This window comes from Tyto alba, unplaced genomic scaffold, assembly GCF_018691265.1.
Source record: "Tyto alba isolate M040663 unplaced genomic scaffold, T.alba_DEE_v4.0 Super-Scaffold_38, whole genome shotgun sequence".
Lineage (NCBI taxonomy): Eukaryota > Metazoa > Chordata > Aves > Strigiformes > Tytonidae > Tyto > Tyto alba.
In genome coordinates, this window is record NW_024881313.1 from 40,200,251 (window position 1) to 40,217,104 (window position 16,854).

At 44.8% G+C, this 16,854-nt stretch overlaps 1 protein-coding gene across 1 annotated transcript in view; it reads left to right on the plus strand.

Annotated features, from left to right (window-relative positions):
* Positions 1–16,854, plus strand: part of PTH1R (parathyroid hormone 1 receptor) — a 119,121-nt gene that overhangs the window by 80,377 nt on the left and 21,890 nt on the right. The window contains exons 3-5 of the mRNA XM_042802151.1: positions 2,802–2,912; positions 4,460–4,578; positions 15,574–15,668. Of these exons, the coding sequence (XP_042658085.1) occupies positions 2,802–2,912; positions 4,460–4,578; positions 15,574–15,668 (325 nt within the window). The remainder of the gene's footprint in view (positions 1–2,801; positions 2,913–4,459; positions 4,579–15,573; positions 15,669–16,854) is intronic.

The window sequence follows — 16,854 nt, forward strand, 5'->3', positions numbered from 1 at the left end:
ATTATAAAGGATAAATTACTGTTTGGTTGGACGATTGCTAAGGCACTAGCTTTGATATTAATGAAACATGCTGAGATCTTGGCCACGCTTATAATTTCTTTACTAGTGGAGCTCTTTTGCAGATAAGAGCACGCTGTTCCATTTTATTTTAATTTGCATGTAACTCCTCTCTGACACTTTATACGCTGTTGATAAACTCCTTGGTTTTGCTTTTCACTTCAAATACTCTACCGCAGCTGGATTGTAACTGATGGGTGCAGTTAATACAGCCCAGTGCAAAGACGTATGTAAGCACCAGGTTAGATTTGGGTGCAGAGTCCTTCCTCGGGGACTGGAAATGCAGCCCACATTGAGCATCCACATCCGAATGGGAACTCGCTCCCCTGTGGGTCTGGGAGTTTATGGATCAAAAGCGGCAGAAATGACTGGTTGACAAGATAGAAGGATGTAAGAGGTGGAGAATGGGGTTTGACTTCCCTCTTTTGAAGCAGTGTTGAAGATTATGTCAATTCCCACAGCTTTCAAGAAGCCTTGGGGCATTCTCAGCCCTTCTAAATATGGATAAGTTCTGGCTTTGTCCCTTGCAGACTGAATGAACAGATGATGATGATGAGACTGCCAGGAAGGAGGGCAGCCCATCTCCGAGGGCAGTCTGCTTCCATCACTGGTATCTCAGCTTCTTTGGAGGCTGATGGCAAACCCCAAAAGCTGCAGAGCTCCTTTATGACCCTCTCAGCCTATATGCTCATGTAGGCCATGATGCTGGAGCCCTTGAACAATTGGCTGGCACCTCTGTGAAGGGAGAAGCAAAACTTCTCATAACTGTGGGTTGATAGACCTGCTTAATTACTTCTCAAGTTCTGGCGAATTTGAAAATGACAATTAAAGAACTTTAAATATATAGTTATATACTCAGCAAATTCCAAAATAAAGGTTTGGGGGGAAAAGGCAGAGATACAATAAAAACACCTCTCCTATGAAGACAGGCTGAGGGAGTTGGGGTTCAGCCTTCTTCAAGAGAAGGATCCGGGGAGACCTTAGAGTGGCCTTCCAGTACTTAAAGGGGGCTGCTGGAAAGCTGGGGAGGGATTCTTTATGGATGGTAGGGATAGTACAAGGGCTAATGGTTTTAAACTGAAAGAGGGGAGATTTAAATGATATCTAAGGCAGAAGTTCTTCCCTGTGCAGGGGGTGAGGCGCTGGCCCAGGGTGCCCAGAGCAGCTGTGGGTGCCCCCTCCCTGGAAGGGTTCAAGGCCAGGTTGGAGGGGGCTGGGAGTGCCTTGGGCTGGGGGAAGGGGGCCCTGCCCGGGGCAGGGTGATTGGAACCATTTTATGAAAATGTGGGAAAGCACTTTATTCTTGGTTTGTATCTCTGCTTTTCCTTGCACTAAGTGCATAAATCACAGATATCTGCAAATAAATTGAAATGCACAGAGGGAAGAGGGAGACCCGCGTATGTGGGGAGGCAGGATTTCTCCTTCAGGGCTATTTAAGCTTTCTTCAATGAGCAAAAAGGGAGAACAAGGGTGATTTAAAAAAAAAAAAATCCTGTAACAACCACCCACCACTCCCTTCTCAAGAGATTAGGAAGTAGCAGTGATCTTAGCCAAGTGGTACAACAGAGAGAGATAAAGAATTCCCGGGATATTCACATTCCTAAAACAATGGGGCTCGTGAGTTCTCCACCTGCCCATTCTCTTTCTGCTCCTTTTCTGAAAACCTGCAACAGAGCAAAGGGCAGAAATCCCAAATAATGAGTAAGCAGGGGAGAAAGCTGGGAAAACTCAGCCGTTCTACACTGTGCTTGGCAGCAGGTGACTGGTCAATGAACATGTGTGCACTGACAGCCAATTAGCGTGGGCATGGCTCCAAATCAATCAGTGCATGACCTGCATCTTGCCCCGTGATGACATCACAGGGTAATGGGGGGAGAGGAAAGCTGGGACTAGTGAAGTCATAGTCAAAATGGATGTCAGATGGGAAAGGATACGAATCTTTAGGAAACAGAAATTCCATCGTTTCACTGCTTATGAAGCAAGATAATGAAATATTCTCTATTTAATGTTAGAAATTTTGCCACAAACATCTCTCTATAGATTCTTGCTGGTCTTAGTGTTACTTCAAAACGCACCCAAATTCAGGCACACAAGCACATCTGAGAAAGCAGCAAAGCATCACGGTATACCATAGCCCTGGCTGATGTAAATAATGAGTTAAAATTACTGTTGAATTTGGATTCATAATCTGTAGGCATTAAATCACGTTCAATCTACCCTGTGGGCATGAGTACCTTTCAGGAAAGCCTGAACTGATAGCTTTGAGCCCCACAACAACGTAGCTACAGCATAATCTATCTCCTTGATAGTCTAGGCTCAAATCTGTGTTGCCATATCAAGGCTATACCCAGACAAGCTCCCTTGGGCATCTCCAGGTTGCCCATCAGTCTACAGAGTCCTGAATGCTCAAGTTCTCCCGTTCTCCATACTGTTCTTCTGCCCCATTTTCATTTCTTCTAGCCCACAAGGGAAAGAAACTTTCCAGAATCATTGTCTCCTCTCAGAGAGTGCTCAGCCATTATCCCACATCTGACCATGTCCTTCTGAAATAAAACATGGGAGAAGCTGCACCTTCTGGAGCTAAACACTAAAAGGAAGATTGCAATGATGCCTAAAAATGGCTTTCTCTAAAGGAGTGACAGCATTGTTGACTTTTTCACTGAAAGCCCTCGCCAAACTGTGAGGCATTAGTGTCACCTCTGCAGGTCCAGTGACTCCTCTTTATCTTTCTGTCTCTTCCACAGATGGCTTTTGTCTTCCTGAGTGGGATGGTATTGTCTGCTGGCCTGAAGGCGTGCCAGGCAAGGTGGTGGCTATGCCATGTCCCGAGTACATCTACGACTTCAATCACAAAGGTGGGTGTTGTCCTCAGTGTCAGCAGAGCCTGGTAATCTGCAGCAAGAGGAGTCAGAAAGGCCTGGGAGTCAGATAATTAGAAATCTTCTTTAGTGTCCTTTTTTTATCACATGGTGACTCCCTTCCAAGCAGGAGTAAAGCCAGGGAAAAAGAAGTCTAGAAACAGCCATATTTTTTTTTATGCTGAAAGAAAAGCTTTGTTTTAACCTAAACAACGATGTATTTCCCACCTTCCCCACCCAGACTGTAATGGGACATCATAAGCACTGATTCCATCCTTAAAACTGGGTAGTCTCGCGGCGTTACAACCCTGTATTTGCTTGACACCACAAACTTTGTGTAGCAATGGGAACCAGCAAGATATTCTTCCAATTTATATTCTTCACTTCACGGGTTTGTTCACTCTAGCCCCTGATCTCTGCCCAGACCCCTACGGTGGCTATCTGAGCACGGCGCTGGTAACCAGAACATGTAAATTCCTCCCTATCTCACTTCCCCTCAGGCAGCACATTTCTTGGCTTGTTTGTGGTGCCGCAAAGTCTGTGCATGTTTTTAGAAGCAACTGAAGTACACTTGCCCCTCAGTGTATTTTCAAAACTAAAGCATTTGCTTTTCTCAGGCAAAGCTCTGCACCCAAAGACTGAAAAATTAGAGAATTAAGACTATATGTTCCCAGCAGGGCACGGAAGCTGTTTTAAGTAATAATATTCCAGTGCACCCTGGTTGTACATAGTCTGTCCTGCCTTTTCTATAAGGAACTGTGAGATGATCCAGCTTAACCCCTGGCTGATGACCTCCTGCAGAGACCTCTGCCCATGTACTTCACATTAGAGACCAGGAGGAAGAGGCAATCCATCTTATTTTTCTCCATAACTCAACATGACACCGTTTCTCCACCTCACTGATGTCCACTGGCCAAGTCAGCTAGGGTGGGAGTCACGTTAGGACCCTGAGATGCAGAGTTGTCTAAAAGCTCTCCCTCTTTAGTCACAGGACAGATAGATCTGCTGACTGGTTTCATCCCTGTTAACTGTAATGGGACTTTTCACACATAGCTCATGCAAGAATACACACACACAGAGACATCTGAACATGGATATTTTCATCTGCCAGCTGAACCCTGACATGAAACCTTGCCTTCTCTTCTTTCTCCATCATCATGAGGAGGGTAGCCATCACAAAATCTATCATGAGGTGCTCTGAATCTGTAAGCAAAGAGCAGCATAATATAGATCACTGTTTATTTTCATAGGGAGAGCTGCAACTCTGAGAATGATTCTGTGCTTTGGGACTTTTCAAAGCTTCTCTCCTTGGTTTGTAGACCCAATATCTTAACCCAAACTAAGTGCAAGTTGGTTTTAGCTCTCTGCTGTTTCTCAGCTAGAAAATTGATAAAGTTGCTGAGGAGATGGAAATTGTGTTCTTGCAGCTGAGCTTCAAAGTAAGCAGGAGGCATCGGGGTTGATGGGATCCACCATTGGAAGAAGTTTCTCCTGTTCTACCAGGTCTAGTCCCATTTACTCTGTTTCTGGTTTCTCTCCCACAGGCCATGCTTATCGCCGGTGTGACCTGAACGGGAGCTGGGAGTTGGTCCCAGGTAACAACCGCACCTGGGCAAACTACAGTGAATGTGCCAAGTTCCTCACCAACGAGACGAGGGAAAGGGTAGGCAAATTGCATTTGTGCATGGAGCATAAAGTGTTGGCCTCATCCAGGGCTAACCTAAGGAACACTGTCTCATTTAAAACCCTTGATGAGCTCTAGTTTGCTGCCTCCTCTTGGAAACTATGTCCAAGCTTGCCAAAGCCACATCTTTGTTTTGATGGGGAATTATCTGAATTTGAAATTGTCCTCAAAGCCAGAAAGGAATCCTCCAGCTGCCATGATCCCATTTGTATAGAGATCTTGGGGGGAACTTGAAGCAGGCTCAGGGATGCTAAGAAGTAGTTGGAGGTTGTTCCATGTCATTGAGACTCCCTCTTCCCCACCAGGCAATAATTTTGCTACTAGGTTGTTACCAATAATTCCAATGCTTATGTGCTTGTATATGCCAGGGGATGTACAAATACAGAGCTAAAAGACGTGTCAATCAAACCAGTAGCAACCCTGCTTCTGTAGGTGATTGACAGAGAACCTCTTGGTTGAGAGGCATAAATTAAGGATCAGAGGTTTTATGTGGCCTGTTCATTGGAGATGGGTGGGGACAAAGTCCTTTGCTAAAGCAAATTAACATGTAAGAACAGATCTTGAGCTATTTCTGGTATCATTTTGAAACAGGGACAACAGTTCAAAGTTAGAAAAGGGATTTGTAGCACATGGAAAGGGTTTGGTATGCTTCTGGGGGAAAAAATTTAAAAAAGGTGTCTATCTATACATCAGATCTATGGGCCTTATTTTTACACAGATTCAGGTGATTGGCAAACTAGTAGCTGGCAGAAATTTCCTAGCTCTCTGTCTGAGTCTGAGCTCATCTGCAGCTCTGTAGCGCTTCTTAATGTCTCCCAAGCTGAGCACATCACAGAAGCAATTCCGTGTTAATGTGACAGAAAAGCTGTCAGTGGAGTCACCTGAGAGGATGTGACCTTCTTGTTTCACAGAAAAATATATTTTCTCCCACACGCGGTTGCTGCTCTATTTCTGTAATTTACGAAGAATTTAGCAGAAACCTCTAGTTTCTCAGTGGTACTTGGAAGATGTCCTCCTTGGATATGGGGTATGGCATTAGGGACTGATCATTTGCAGCAGGGGTTATTTTCAGACAGTTGGAGATAAAGATCTAACCACAAGCTTCACGGCAGGGAGCAGACTTCAAGATGATACACAGTTCCTTTGGGAGAATGTTCTTAATTTTAAATCCAACCACAGCATAGCTTTTTGTATTTATTTTTTTTTTTGTCTCAATGGTGAAGCAACATATGAATGAAGTTGTTTAGTGAGGAAAGACATTATTTGAACATCTGTTTGCATTATATCACACAGTCAAGGAGCCAACAAGGTTGTATACAACAAGTACTGCTCCAGCTACTTAATAGCAAAGCGTGTTGTCTCAGTGCTGGATGTTCACTTTAGGAACAAGTTTGGTGGGGTCCCATGTTCTCCTAGTTCATACAGTGGAAAGAACTATTTTAGCCCCAGAGGTTTCTGGGAAGTTTCTGGAGTACATGTTGGAGTCATGGAGTATCTTGCTCACTCTGAGAGCTTTACTCAGTTGTAGAGCTTCTTGACCTCTCTGAAGACATTGTCTCCCTTGTCCCACCTCTCTCAGCCATGTCCTGAGGTGGGAGTCGTCTGCTGCAGATCTGAGCAAGTTTTCTAGATTTCCCTTAGGGAAAGGAGGTCCTTTCTTTTAAACCTTCCATGCTGGCAGTTAAGACTTGGTTAAGGTGAATTGGTAGGGGAAGGATACAAAGAGAGTTGTCCATTTGTTAGCAGCATAAGAAAGAAATGGAGACCATCCACCCCAAGGCTGGTAAAAAAGTCTGAAAAGCAAAGTCTGTTGTCCTGGGTTTCATGTATCTGTCTTTGTCTGTGTCCCCTGAGTGTAGAGGTGGTCACTGCACAGAAAGGGGACTTGGACTGTGCTTCCCAAGGGAGAGACATTAGATGAGATGTCACAATGCAGAAGACTTCATTTTTTATTCTCAACCTCTGCTCTTACTCAAAAAATCACTGCTCCTCTTGACGTTTCCTTTTATGAGATGTTTTAATAAACAGTCTCAATATTATCATTTTCATTATTCCATACACAAAGCTCAGTCATCTTTTGCCATGAGTTTTCTGTGCTAGCTACACAGAGGTGAATTTAATTATATTTAATCATAAAACAAATTAAACCGTCATCATTGTTCAGATTAAATGGACAACATGGTATTACATAAGTGATACCTGCTCAATGCAAAGAACACTAGAAAAAATGGAAGTTTCCCTCAGCTTTGGAATTGTATCTTGATTAACACTTTCAACCACATCTATTACTCATTATGATTAACCTTGTATTTTCAAGAGGTTGCTTTCCTCAGTCCAGCCCTGCATTCACCTTATAGTGATGCTGCATGCTGTCTTGTAGTTGCCTTGTTTTACCGTAGAGGTGGCTGAATTTTAGCGATAAGTGAAGCAATGCATATACGTCCACTGTGGGTCTTTTGGTCCTTCTGGTATGAAAAGCACCCTGGAAATAAAAGAGAAAAGGAATGACCTTTTTTTTTAATTAGTTAGGTGATGACTTTCAGAAAGCAAGGAAAGCCTCTTGTCTTTCACACCCAAGTGTGGCTTTGAAGCACTGGTATTAATAAACCTTCCTTCATTTTTTTTTTTTTTCTTCTTGAAGTAAATATGTCAAGAGATGTCAGAATCAGGGAATTTGGCAAGATAGACTAGTCATCTTTAGAGAGGGATTGTTTTCTATTATTATTTCCCCCCCCTGGGGAACAGCATCTTTGCGTCACCAGTAACAGCTGCATTTAACCAACATTTTGAAAGAAGATCATGGGCTGACTCCAAGCAGGACAGCATCTGAGCAGATGTAACCAGAGGAACTTTTAAGAAACTACGTATTAGAAAGAATTAGGAAAAAAATGTCTGTGACTGTATATCTGCATTACTATCTCTAGAAATAGGCCTATATCTATAGATATCTATATATACAGATACACACACCTAAATAAACACCCACGTCCACACTCACACACACTTATATATGCCCATGTGTGTTTGTTTAGGTGTGTAGTTTTCTCATTTTAGTGACTGTGGGATAATTATAAGATCGACCAAAGCAGCAAACAGAGGGCCCCAGAGCATGTTTGTGTCTTTCGCTACCTTTTCCTGAACCATATAAATAGGATTATTTCACACAGAGCGGCACGGAAACCGCTTTCTGAAATTAGCAAAGTATGCTAAAGCCATCAGAGCCGGGAGAATTAACAGCTCGTAACTGCCCAGTGAGCAATTGCTCTTGGGTTGTTTTCTAAGGGAAAATTAGCACTGCTGAAGGACGCTGGACTGACAGCCCTGAAGATTGATGTCCTCTCTTCAGCCAGGAGAGCAGGTAGGCTACAGCTAGCTATTGAAGTGTTTTTCCCCAAATACCTTACCAACAGCATTAATCTTGCCATGAACAGCGGTGTCTCAGACACAGTCTGTAGAAGACAACAGTTTAGCAAGGGGTAGGGAGTTTTGTGAAAAGGTGTCTTAGCAGCACTTCATGGGAAGATAAGACAGTTTGCTTGGTGCCTTCAGGCAGTGCTGAAAGCCACCACTACACCACAGTCTGTATATACTGTCTCATACTCTCCTTTTAAGATAACCCTTCACCAGTGCAGCAGAGATGGTGGAAAATCTTGTTCTCCCACACCTTCCCCAGGAGATGTGCGTGGGCATCCCCCATTCCCACTGCACCCTGGACTTTCAGAAAGTGTCACTGCCTCTGGACAGATAAACTGAGAGATCTGTGGCTTCCCACTCCATCACCTTGACCAGGCAGCTCTGCTTTGTTTTATTTTCTATCCGGTGTTGAAAGAGAGGCAGTAGGACAGGGGAAGGAAGGGGAATGTGTTGGCCGGTGTTCACTCTTTCAGGAAGGCAGTGTGGTTAAACACCAGCTGTTTATCTGTCTGCGTGTTCTCTTCGCTGAACCACAAGCTGCTGAACGTTGGGAGAGGGTGCACAACACTGCTACATAGCCACTAGATGATAGATATAGAGATAGACATGTATTTATTCTATATTTGTTCTGTTCTTACACTCTTCCTTATGCATCTGTTCCTGGGCATATAGGAGAGAGGGAGCAGGGCTAACAGGACATTTAGCCTGGCCCAGATTGGCCATTCTCCTTGGCCATTCTTCTTAGGTTCCCTCAAAAACAGCAGTAAGGGCAACTTGTATTCTTGGAGCTCTTCAATCTTTGGATAAAACGTGGCACACATGGGAAGTCCTGATGTGCCTGTGGCATTAGTAGGCAGCTTTTTAGGCAACTTCTCTCCAAAACCTATAGTAGTGCTCTGACTATGAACCCCTTCCCTTCCACACAGCCAGCCAATAGCAGCACCTTCAGCATAGTCATTTTTCTGGTCACCTTTTCAGACACTGGCAGGAGTAATGGCATATTTTGCTCAATAAGCACAAATTGCCTTCATTCCCATCTCCCCAAAAACAACACTAATGCCAAACACATCTTTTTCTAAAGCAGGTCAAACCCATCCTGTTTTCAAGGATGAGCTTAAGGGTAAATGTGACCTACATCTACTGAAATCATGGGGAAGGAGAATATGAGCCAGCAACTTGGGAGGTTAGCTCAGCTTGGAAACCACCAGCCTAGTGAGATGGACCATCCTAAGATCTAACCTCAGCCCACCAACCCTGTCTTCATCTGCTACTGCTTGTTTATATCATGATGGTTTTACTGCTTTTAGGGAAATCAGAGAGGCCTCGAGAATCCATCACATAGAAAACACAATGGCAAAGGCACAGCATGTTGCAGGGCTGCTTTATCTAAACTCCATTGTTCAAACCAAAGATCTTCTCTGCCTGGCCTTTATTCTTGGAGCTCTCTGGGGTCCTTTTAAAAGCAAACAACTTTGTGTAGCCTCAAACTGGTGGCATAAAACATGTTTACATAGTGTATACTGAGTTAGACAGATGAAATGCCATCAAAGTGTCATACATTTGCACCATGAAAGATGGGCAGATGTTTTAAAGTATGTGTAAGATTAAGGGGAAAAAAAAAAAAAAAAAGCAGCATCGAGATGTGTTCTTCATTCTTGCAAGCAACCCTGTCACACAGTCCTCATTTCACACCTATAGGTGAGGTCTAGTGGGTTCCAGTAAATGCTGTAGCACCTTTTCGTGTGATGCTGCTGATAATAGGTTATGCCTAAAGTCTGCTGGCAAACTCTGATGGTTTATAGCAGCAACACAGTAATATTTCACATGAGAACGTGAAGGTTCTCACAACACAACGCACAGGGTCAGGTATAGTTCCCTTGTACCCCTTACTTAACCATCACTGGCCCATAGTAGAAGCTTAAGGACAGTTTACAAAGGTTGGCAAGCAAAGAGTGTTCTTGCCCTTACTTACAGCCTTCCAAGAGCCTGCGGGCATTCTCAGCATGTGGTTGGAGCATAACATTGGGAGAACTTTTTTCTATTAACGTGAACAGCAGATTTGGGGCACATTTCTTCCGTGGCCTCCTGGACATCCTATGGCTACGAATACTGTAGATAAACTGTGCAGGACATGGAAAAGTGCTACCTTTCCTGAATAGAGCTATGGGACACCCAAAGAGCTCAGCTGGCTTCCGAGACACGGGTCTACTCCCACACTTTTCCTTTTTTTCCTTTTTTTTTATTTTTTTTTTTTTTCATAGACTATTCTATAGACATGAACAACTCTTTAACTCTGCTGACTGCAGTTGAGGGGTCCAATTTATTTGCGTACACTTAGACACCTGGCACCACTGGAGATGCATTACACTACCTACAGTATAAGCACAAGATATCTATGAGATATGGCAGATATTTATGAGACCCGTGCTCTTCTGGAACAGCATCTGGGGTCCACGTGGCTGCTTTCAGGCATCTCACACAACACGTAGTGCTTATGTGTAGGCAACTGATATCTCCTTGTTGACTACCATAGACAGCACACACGAAGATGCACATTTACACATCTAAATTGGGGTGGCTTGGTCTAAGAGCAGACGCCAGTCGCTTTCCAGATTGTGAGGATCTGAAGTACCCAGCACCTCTACAAGTAAGGGAAACAGAATTCTGTAGCAAAAAGACATGCTCAACACTCAGTGTTTTCCCCTAGGCTTTGGAAATCAGTGACTTGTGCCTTTTGCAAATATTCCTCCTCCCTGCCACTAAGCTTTTTTTTAATAGTATTTTTTTATTTAAAAAAAAAAAAAAAAAAAAAAAAGAAAGGACAAGAAAAGCAACAACTAAAGCTAGTGACAGAGCCTTTCTGGCATTGCTTATCATTCAAAGCAGCAAAATGTTTCCCCTGCTAATTTCAAACATGTCATTAGCAACATCTGAATCAGCAGCTTTGAGAAACTTTGCAGATACTTGATCTGGAAAGCCCTTACATATGCTTCCATCCTCATAGACTGCTAATCCCACCCTTCAGTGTAGCCTGCCAACTCCTCAAAAGACCGCTGGATCCGTTTCAGCTTCACAGCCTAAATGTTGCAGTCTTGCTATTGTCTCACAGAGGGGGAAAAGGGTGAAAGGAGAAAGCTGGATACAAAGCACAGTGCAGTGATACTCAGAATGGAGTTTGCCATGAGTCATCTAGAAAATACATGTGTCAGTCACCCATGTCCCTCCCTGTGACACTGGAAGAAAATGGGAGACATAAACACCAAAGACCTGAAGGTTTCATCCAGATGCTGAAACACAGGTTGTATTAATGCCCAGAGTTAAATGAGATGACCTAGGGTGTATGAGACAACTTCATGGGAATTGCAGATACAACATGGGGCCTGCAAGAAATTCACTCCCTTCTGTAAAAGCTGCTTGAAGCCAGAAGGGACACTTGGGTGTCTAAAATGACATGAGACAAGTGGAAGGACAACTGAATTGAGTCCTAAGGGTCACGAGACCTCTTACCTGAGATTCAAATGGATGGGTCTTGCTATATAAATGCAAACACCTCTGTCTGAGCTAGTGTCCCTGGACTCCACTTGTGACAATCCAGTCAATGCAGCTGATGGCTGAGAGCCCCATCCTGTGATTAAAATAGATGAAGTGCAGCCTAAAAGCCCCCCTTTCTTCCCTCTGCTGGGACCTCAGGTGGCCAGCTCTGATGGAGCTACCCACACCATCAACATCTAAACTAGAAGACCACATCCACTGCGACAAACACCATGTACCCATACTAGAATTCAAGGGAGCAGAAATACTCTTCTCACAGACTGTCCTGCAGCTGGCTGCAATGCAAGAATAAAAGCACAGCCGCAGTTTCGCAACGGATGGGGCCTCGAAACCCCACGCCTGGTGCTCTGATGTAGCTCTGAGCTGTCCTGCAGAGGAAAGCAGTTTTCCTCTGGATTCAGATCAATGCAAATTATCTCCCTGTTGGTGGAAGTGGACAAATTAGGAGTCAGGTTAAAACCCTGAGCACAATATGAGAATGTAACAGCCAACTGCTTTGAGGGTCACACACACCTGGAAGACATCCAAACCACAGGGAGTGGGGAATGCAAGGACCCTTGTGGAAGGGGGGCATATCCAGCCTGTGGATGCCCATGGTGGCTAGGTTTTGTTTATTTTTTTTTTCTCTTTTTTTTCCATGCACTTTCTCACTCTCTGAGTTCACCCAGAAGCCATCTCCAGCTCTATTTCGGTTTCCTGTCCTCCCAAAGCCACCAGGCTGCTGTGAAGTTTCTACCCTGAGGTCAGGCTGGTGGAAAGCTGAGATGCAAAGGGGAGCAGAGAGGAAGTCTCCCACCAAACCCAGAGGGAGGGAGAAAAGCAGATCTTGTTACCGGTTCAGCACGCAATACATCTGAAATAGTACTTACGTTTTTTGCAGTTCCATCTATTGTCAGTCTCTGAGTTATGGCTGGAGTGAGGTCAAGAAGGCAGGATCAGGTGGGCTATCTCACTGAAAATGGATCATTTCACCTGTCTATACAAGATCGATGACTGTGGTTGGGTGGAGCTTTGCAATGTGGGACCAGAGAGGATGAGGGAAAGGAAGTGCCTTGAGGCTGCATGGTGCCCAAGAGCACCACAGAGCATGACCTAGAGAGGATGTATGGTGCATGACTTGATGGGAAGTCATTTCACCAACCCCAAAACCAGCTCAGCCACATCATGGGGGCCTCATCCTGCCTGGAACCCTCCAGGAGCAACCGCAACTGGCTCAGTTCTGTGAGGGGAAGGCCTCCAGAACATTCTTCTGCAGGTCCTGTTGACAGGGGAAGGGGACAAGTTGGGTACTCCTTAGGGAGAAGGCAAATGCAAGAAGCACAGGAAAGCTGTAAGACGTGAGAAGAAAGGGGGGATCAGATCCATTCCACACCTTCCCCATCATTTTCTCATCCCAGCAGAGCATGGGATGGAGTGGGAAGAGGGCAACATTCAAGGATGCCAGTTTTGAAACTGATGTTCCTTAATCTCAGTACTGTATTGTGAGTTTTCCAATATTTTGCTGATAAGCCCCTGGAATCATAGGTGTTGAGGTTTTATCCTTCGGGTTTTCCTTTAGCTTTTTTTCAGCTTTTCTTTTCTTCGGTGCACATGTGTCAACAGTTGAAACAGTGAAGGATTATGACAGGAGTCAAATTAAATGACACTGGTTAATGCATCACACTTTTTAAACCAGGGTCTCATGGTGTGGCTAGGCCAAGATTTTTGCAGAGTGGGTTGCCTCTTCCAACAGGTCAGTGGATGACCAGTGATAGTCAGTCTGTCTTCAGGGTGGATTTATAAGAGACATTAGGTAGAGATCCTGCTGTAACAGGTTGGTCTAGTAAGTAGTGCACTGTCTTGAGACTATGGAGGTCCAGGTTGTATCCATGGCTTGGCCATGAATGACCTTTGTGGTCTTCTGTGAATTATTTAAACTCCCATCTATTTCAGCTCCAAAAAGAGGGTTCTCAGACCATGGAGGTGGTTGTTTCAGCTGGCAGATAACTCAATATTTTGTTACCTGGAGGACCTTTCCTGATTCAGCATTGTGGTTTCCACCGAGCTGGGACCTCCCTTGTGCTAGGAGATGAGTGAGATCTGGAATTGCCTTCAGAGTTTTTTGGTTTGGTTTTTTTTTTTTTCTTCCTCCTGTGTAAATCCAGGTCTTGCCATTCCTGAGGACAAACTAGAAAGCATGAGCTGCTCTCCCACGGGCTGCCCTGTGCAGCCTTTTGGAGAACCTCAACCTTTTGCTCCTAGGGCTTTCCTCAAGGACCTGAATACCCCATCCAAAAAAACCCCTTCCTGAAGGCTGACACCGGGTAAGATTTGTGGCCCCTATGTCTGCAAGCAAGCACACCAGCGTGCATGCATGCATGCATGCATGTGTATGTCTTGGCAGTTCTGACTCAACATCCTTTCAAAAAGAGGCCCTGTGGTTAATCAGAGGAATTAACCACAGCCTCCGAAAACGTCCCGCCAACCAATCAGCAGGCCCTTCCCAAGGCCATTGCTGCTACAACGGTGTCGTTGTCCGATAGGAACGTGGATCTTTCCGGTTAAATTTCTGAATGGGGCTCAGGGACGCTTTTGTTCCGCTGCGCATAGTAACGCCTCACAACTGCTGAATTACCAAGAATCCTAAAGGTGGTGAAGGATTTTTATTTTTTTAAAATTTTCACCATGTAGGCAAACGTTTTCAAGTTCAAATAGGATTCCAGTTTGACAGTGGGAGAAGTGCACCAAGCTTTGAAGGAAAGGGGAGTGCTTTTTTTTTCCCCTAAAGCTCTCAGATCTGCTCACATTGGTTTTTTAGTGTCTTCTTCCTCCACAGATATATAGAAATAGATATATATATATATATAAAAATACACACATACACACACGCTAGATTAATATTGGCAAGCACACCACTCTACCAATGGAAACCGCAAAGAAACATTCACATATCTGGGGATTCTGATGTAATAGGGCTGAGGTTTCACATTCCAGGACAGCATTTCTTGCCTCAAATCAAAATCAGAGCTGTCATTCAGAGCCCAGCGTTACTAATGTTATTGCAACCCAGCGGGTGGGGTGAGGGAAAGGCGGGAGGCAGGGGAGGAGGGAGTGAGGAGAAAGATGCTGAATTGGTTGGTTTCTTCGGGGTTTATTTCTAATTTCAGACAGTGAAAGGCAGTACAAGCTAGGGTGGTGGCAGGCATTTTAACCCTTTTCAGGCAAATATTCTGTAATCCCTGAGTTAAACTGCATCCCCCAGCACAAGATGAAGGAAAACTTCTCAATATTTAATGGAAAGCTCAGGGTTTCTAAACCCAACTCTAAAATATAGAGGGCCAAGAGAACTAGAACCTACTACAGGATTAATTACTATGAGCATTCCTATGACAGGAGCTTTTCCAATCGGACTTTGGCAAGTTAAAGTTGTGTCTGGATTAGATAACCAGAGTCACGGGCTGCTTTTGATTTTAAAAAAGAAAAATGAATGCAGGTGATTTCTTCTCATATCCCACAGACAAAGTATATACTCCCCATGTTTTCTGTGGTGGGTTGACACTCCACCAGTCTGGACATCAGTCATTCAGCAATGGTATGGCATAGCCTTGTGGCTAAATTTTACAGTTCCAGCAAAAATCCCAGGTCAGTAGGAATTTTTTTCAAGCAAAAGTTGCCAAGTGATCTCTGGATTTGGCTGAGAGTTTGTAAAGCGCTTTGGGTTCCTTTGGGATGAAAATGCTGCAAAACTCCCAGGCATGGGATTAACCCAACTCCATCACTAGTCCCTTGCAAAAATCCCGGCTCCCCCCACCCCGGTCATTAGGACAGATGAACGCCGCTTTCCAAGCTGCTCTTATGTCAAAAAGGGGACAAGAAGTGTGATTGATTGCCAAAGGTTTCCCAGCCCCAGAGCTGTACACCCCCAGAAGGTATGACAGCCTGAATCTCTGTGCTGCTATCACGGTTGTGTTACGATGCAGTAGGACGCGTTCTAATGTGACGCTATTTTTTCCATCATTTCTACTGCAGGAGGTCTTTGATCGCCTCTATTTGATTTATACTGTTGGATACTCCATCTCTCTGGGATCCCTCACAGTTGCTGTCCTTATCCTGGGATACTTCAGGTAGGCGGCTCTGTTTCTACCTAAGTGAGTTGTCACTAGATTGGAAAAGCCTCGGGCTTTCCTAAAGAATAAAACGGGGGTGGCATGTGCTTCTTCAGCAAGCCATGAGAGGTTGGATCTGTGCTTTGGGCTGTGTTAGTATCACTTAGGTCAAGATTCTTGGGGGATGGTGGGTGGGAGGTTTGAACTTCTTCCGCTTGCCTGAAATGGAGTTTTTTAGACCCTCTTTGTAGCAAATGGGAAGAGAGACATCTCCAGGATGAGGTGTGTCTCCCTTGAAAGACTATCTAGGTCATTCTGTCCCTATTACCCTTTCAGATGACTGACTTAGTTTTAGATAGCTAATTTTTAGACAGCTAAGGTTGCATAAGGAAAATTCCACTCTAGACACCAATATTCATGAAGGATAGACCAGTTGAAGGGGACGCCAGCCATGTAAAAGTTCAGGACTGCCTCCTCCAATCTCCCCGTGCTCCTGCTGTACCAAGGGATCCCAAAATGACCATTCACCCCCCCTAACTCTGATTGTCTGCCTTCCCTTTTCACCCCCTCCTCCAAGGGATGTAGACTCCTAAACACCATTCTGAACCCGGGCCATCCATTCCTCAGACCTGGCTGTTGCATCTTCTTGCTGCCACAAACACCAAGGGATGGGAGGGATGGAAGGAGTCACTCACAGCTAGAAGTTTGTCCTTTGAGAAACCATACCTGATGAGCCTCAGATAGAGCAGGGTGCTGAGCCCTGATCCCCCGAGCCCCAGATTTGCTTCCCTTTGGTGCCTGGCAGTATCTCTTAGCAGACAGCAGGACCCAGACAGCAGCTGTGAAGGGAAATTCTCCACTCAGCAAACAGCCACGTGGTGTCTGCAGATGGACTCAGCAGCTCCCACTGTGCAAGCTCGAGCTAAGACCCGGACACACACCACTGGGAATAAAATGTGTGGCCTTTGGCTCTAAAAGTGCTCAGCCCTCTCTGCAGCAGGCAAAAGGAGGCCAAGGGGATTTGCTTGGATAGCAGAGCATCCCAGCACCCGAATCTGTGGCACACACACAAGCCAAAGGGGACTGCAGAGCCCTCCTGGAGGCACTTCACATGATGTAGTCCCAGAACCCATCTCTGCCACCACCCTCCTGTCCTCCCAACCCTTTCCCTCCTGTTTCATTTCCCACTGGACACTGGCAGGGT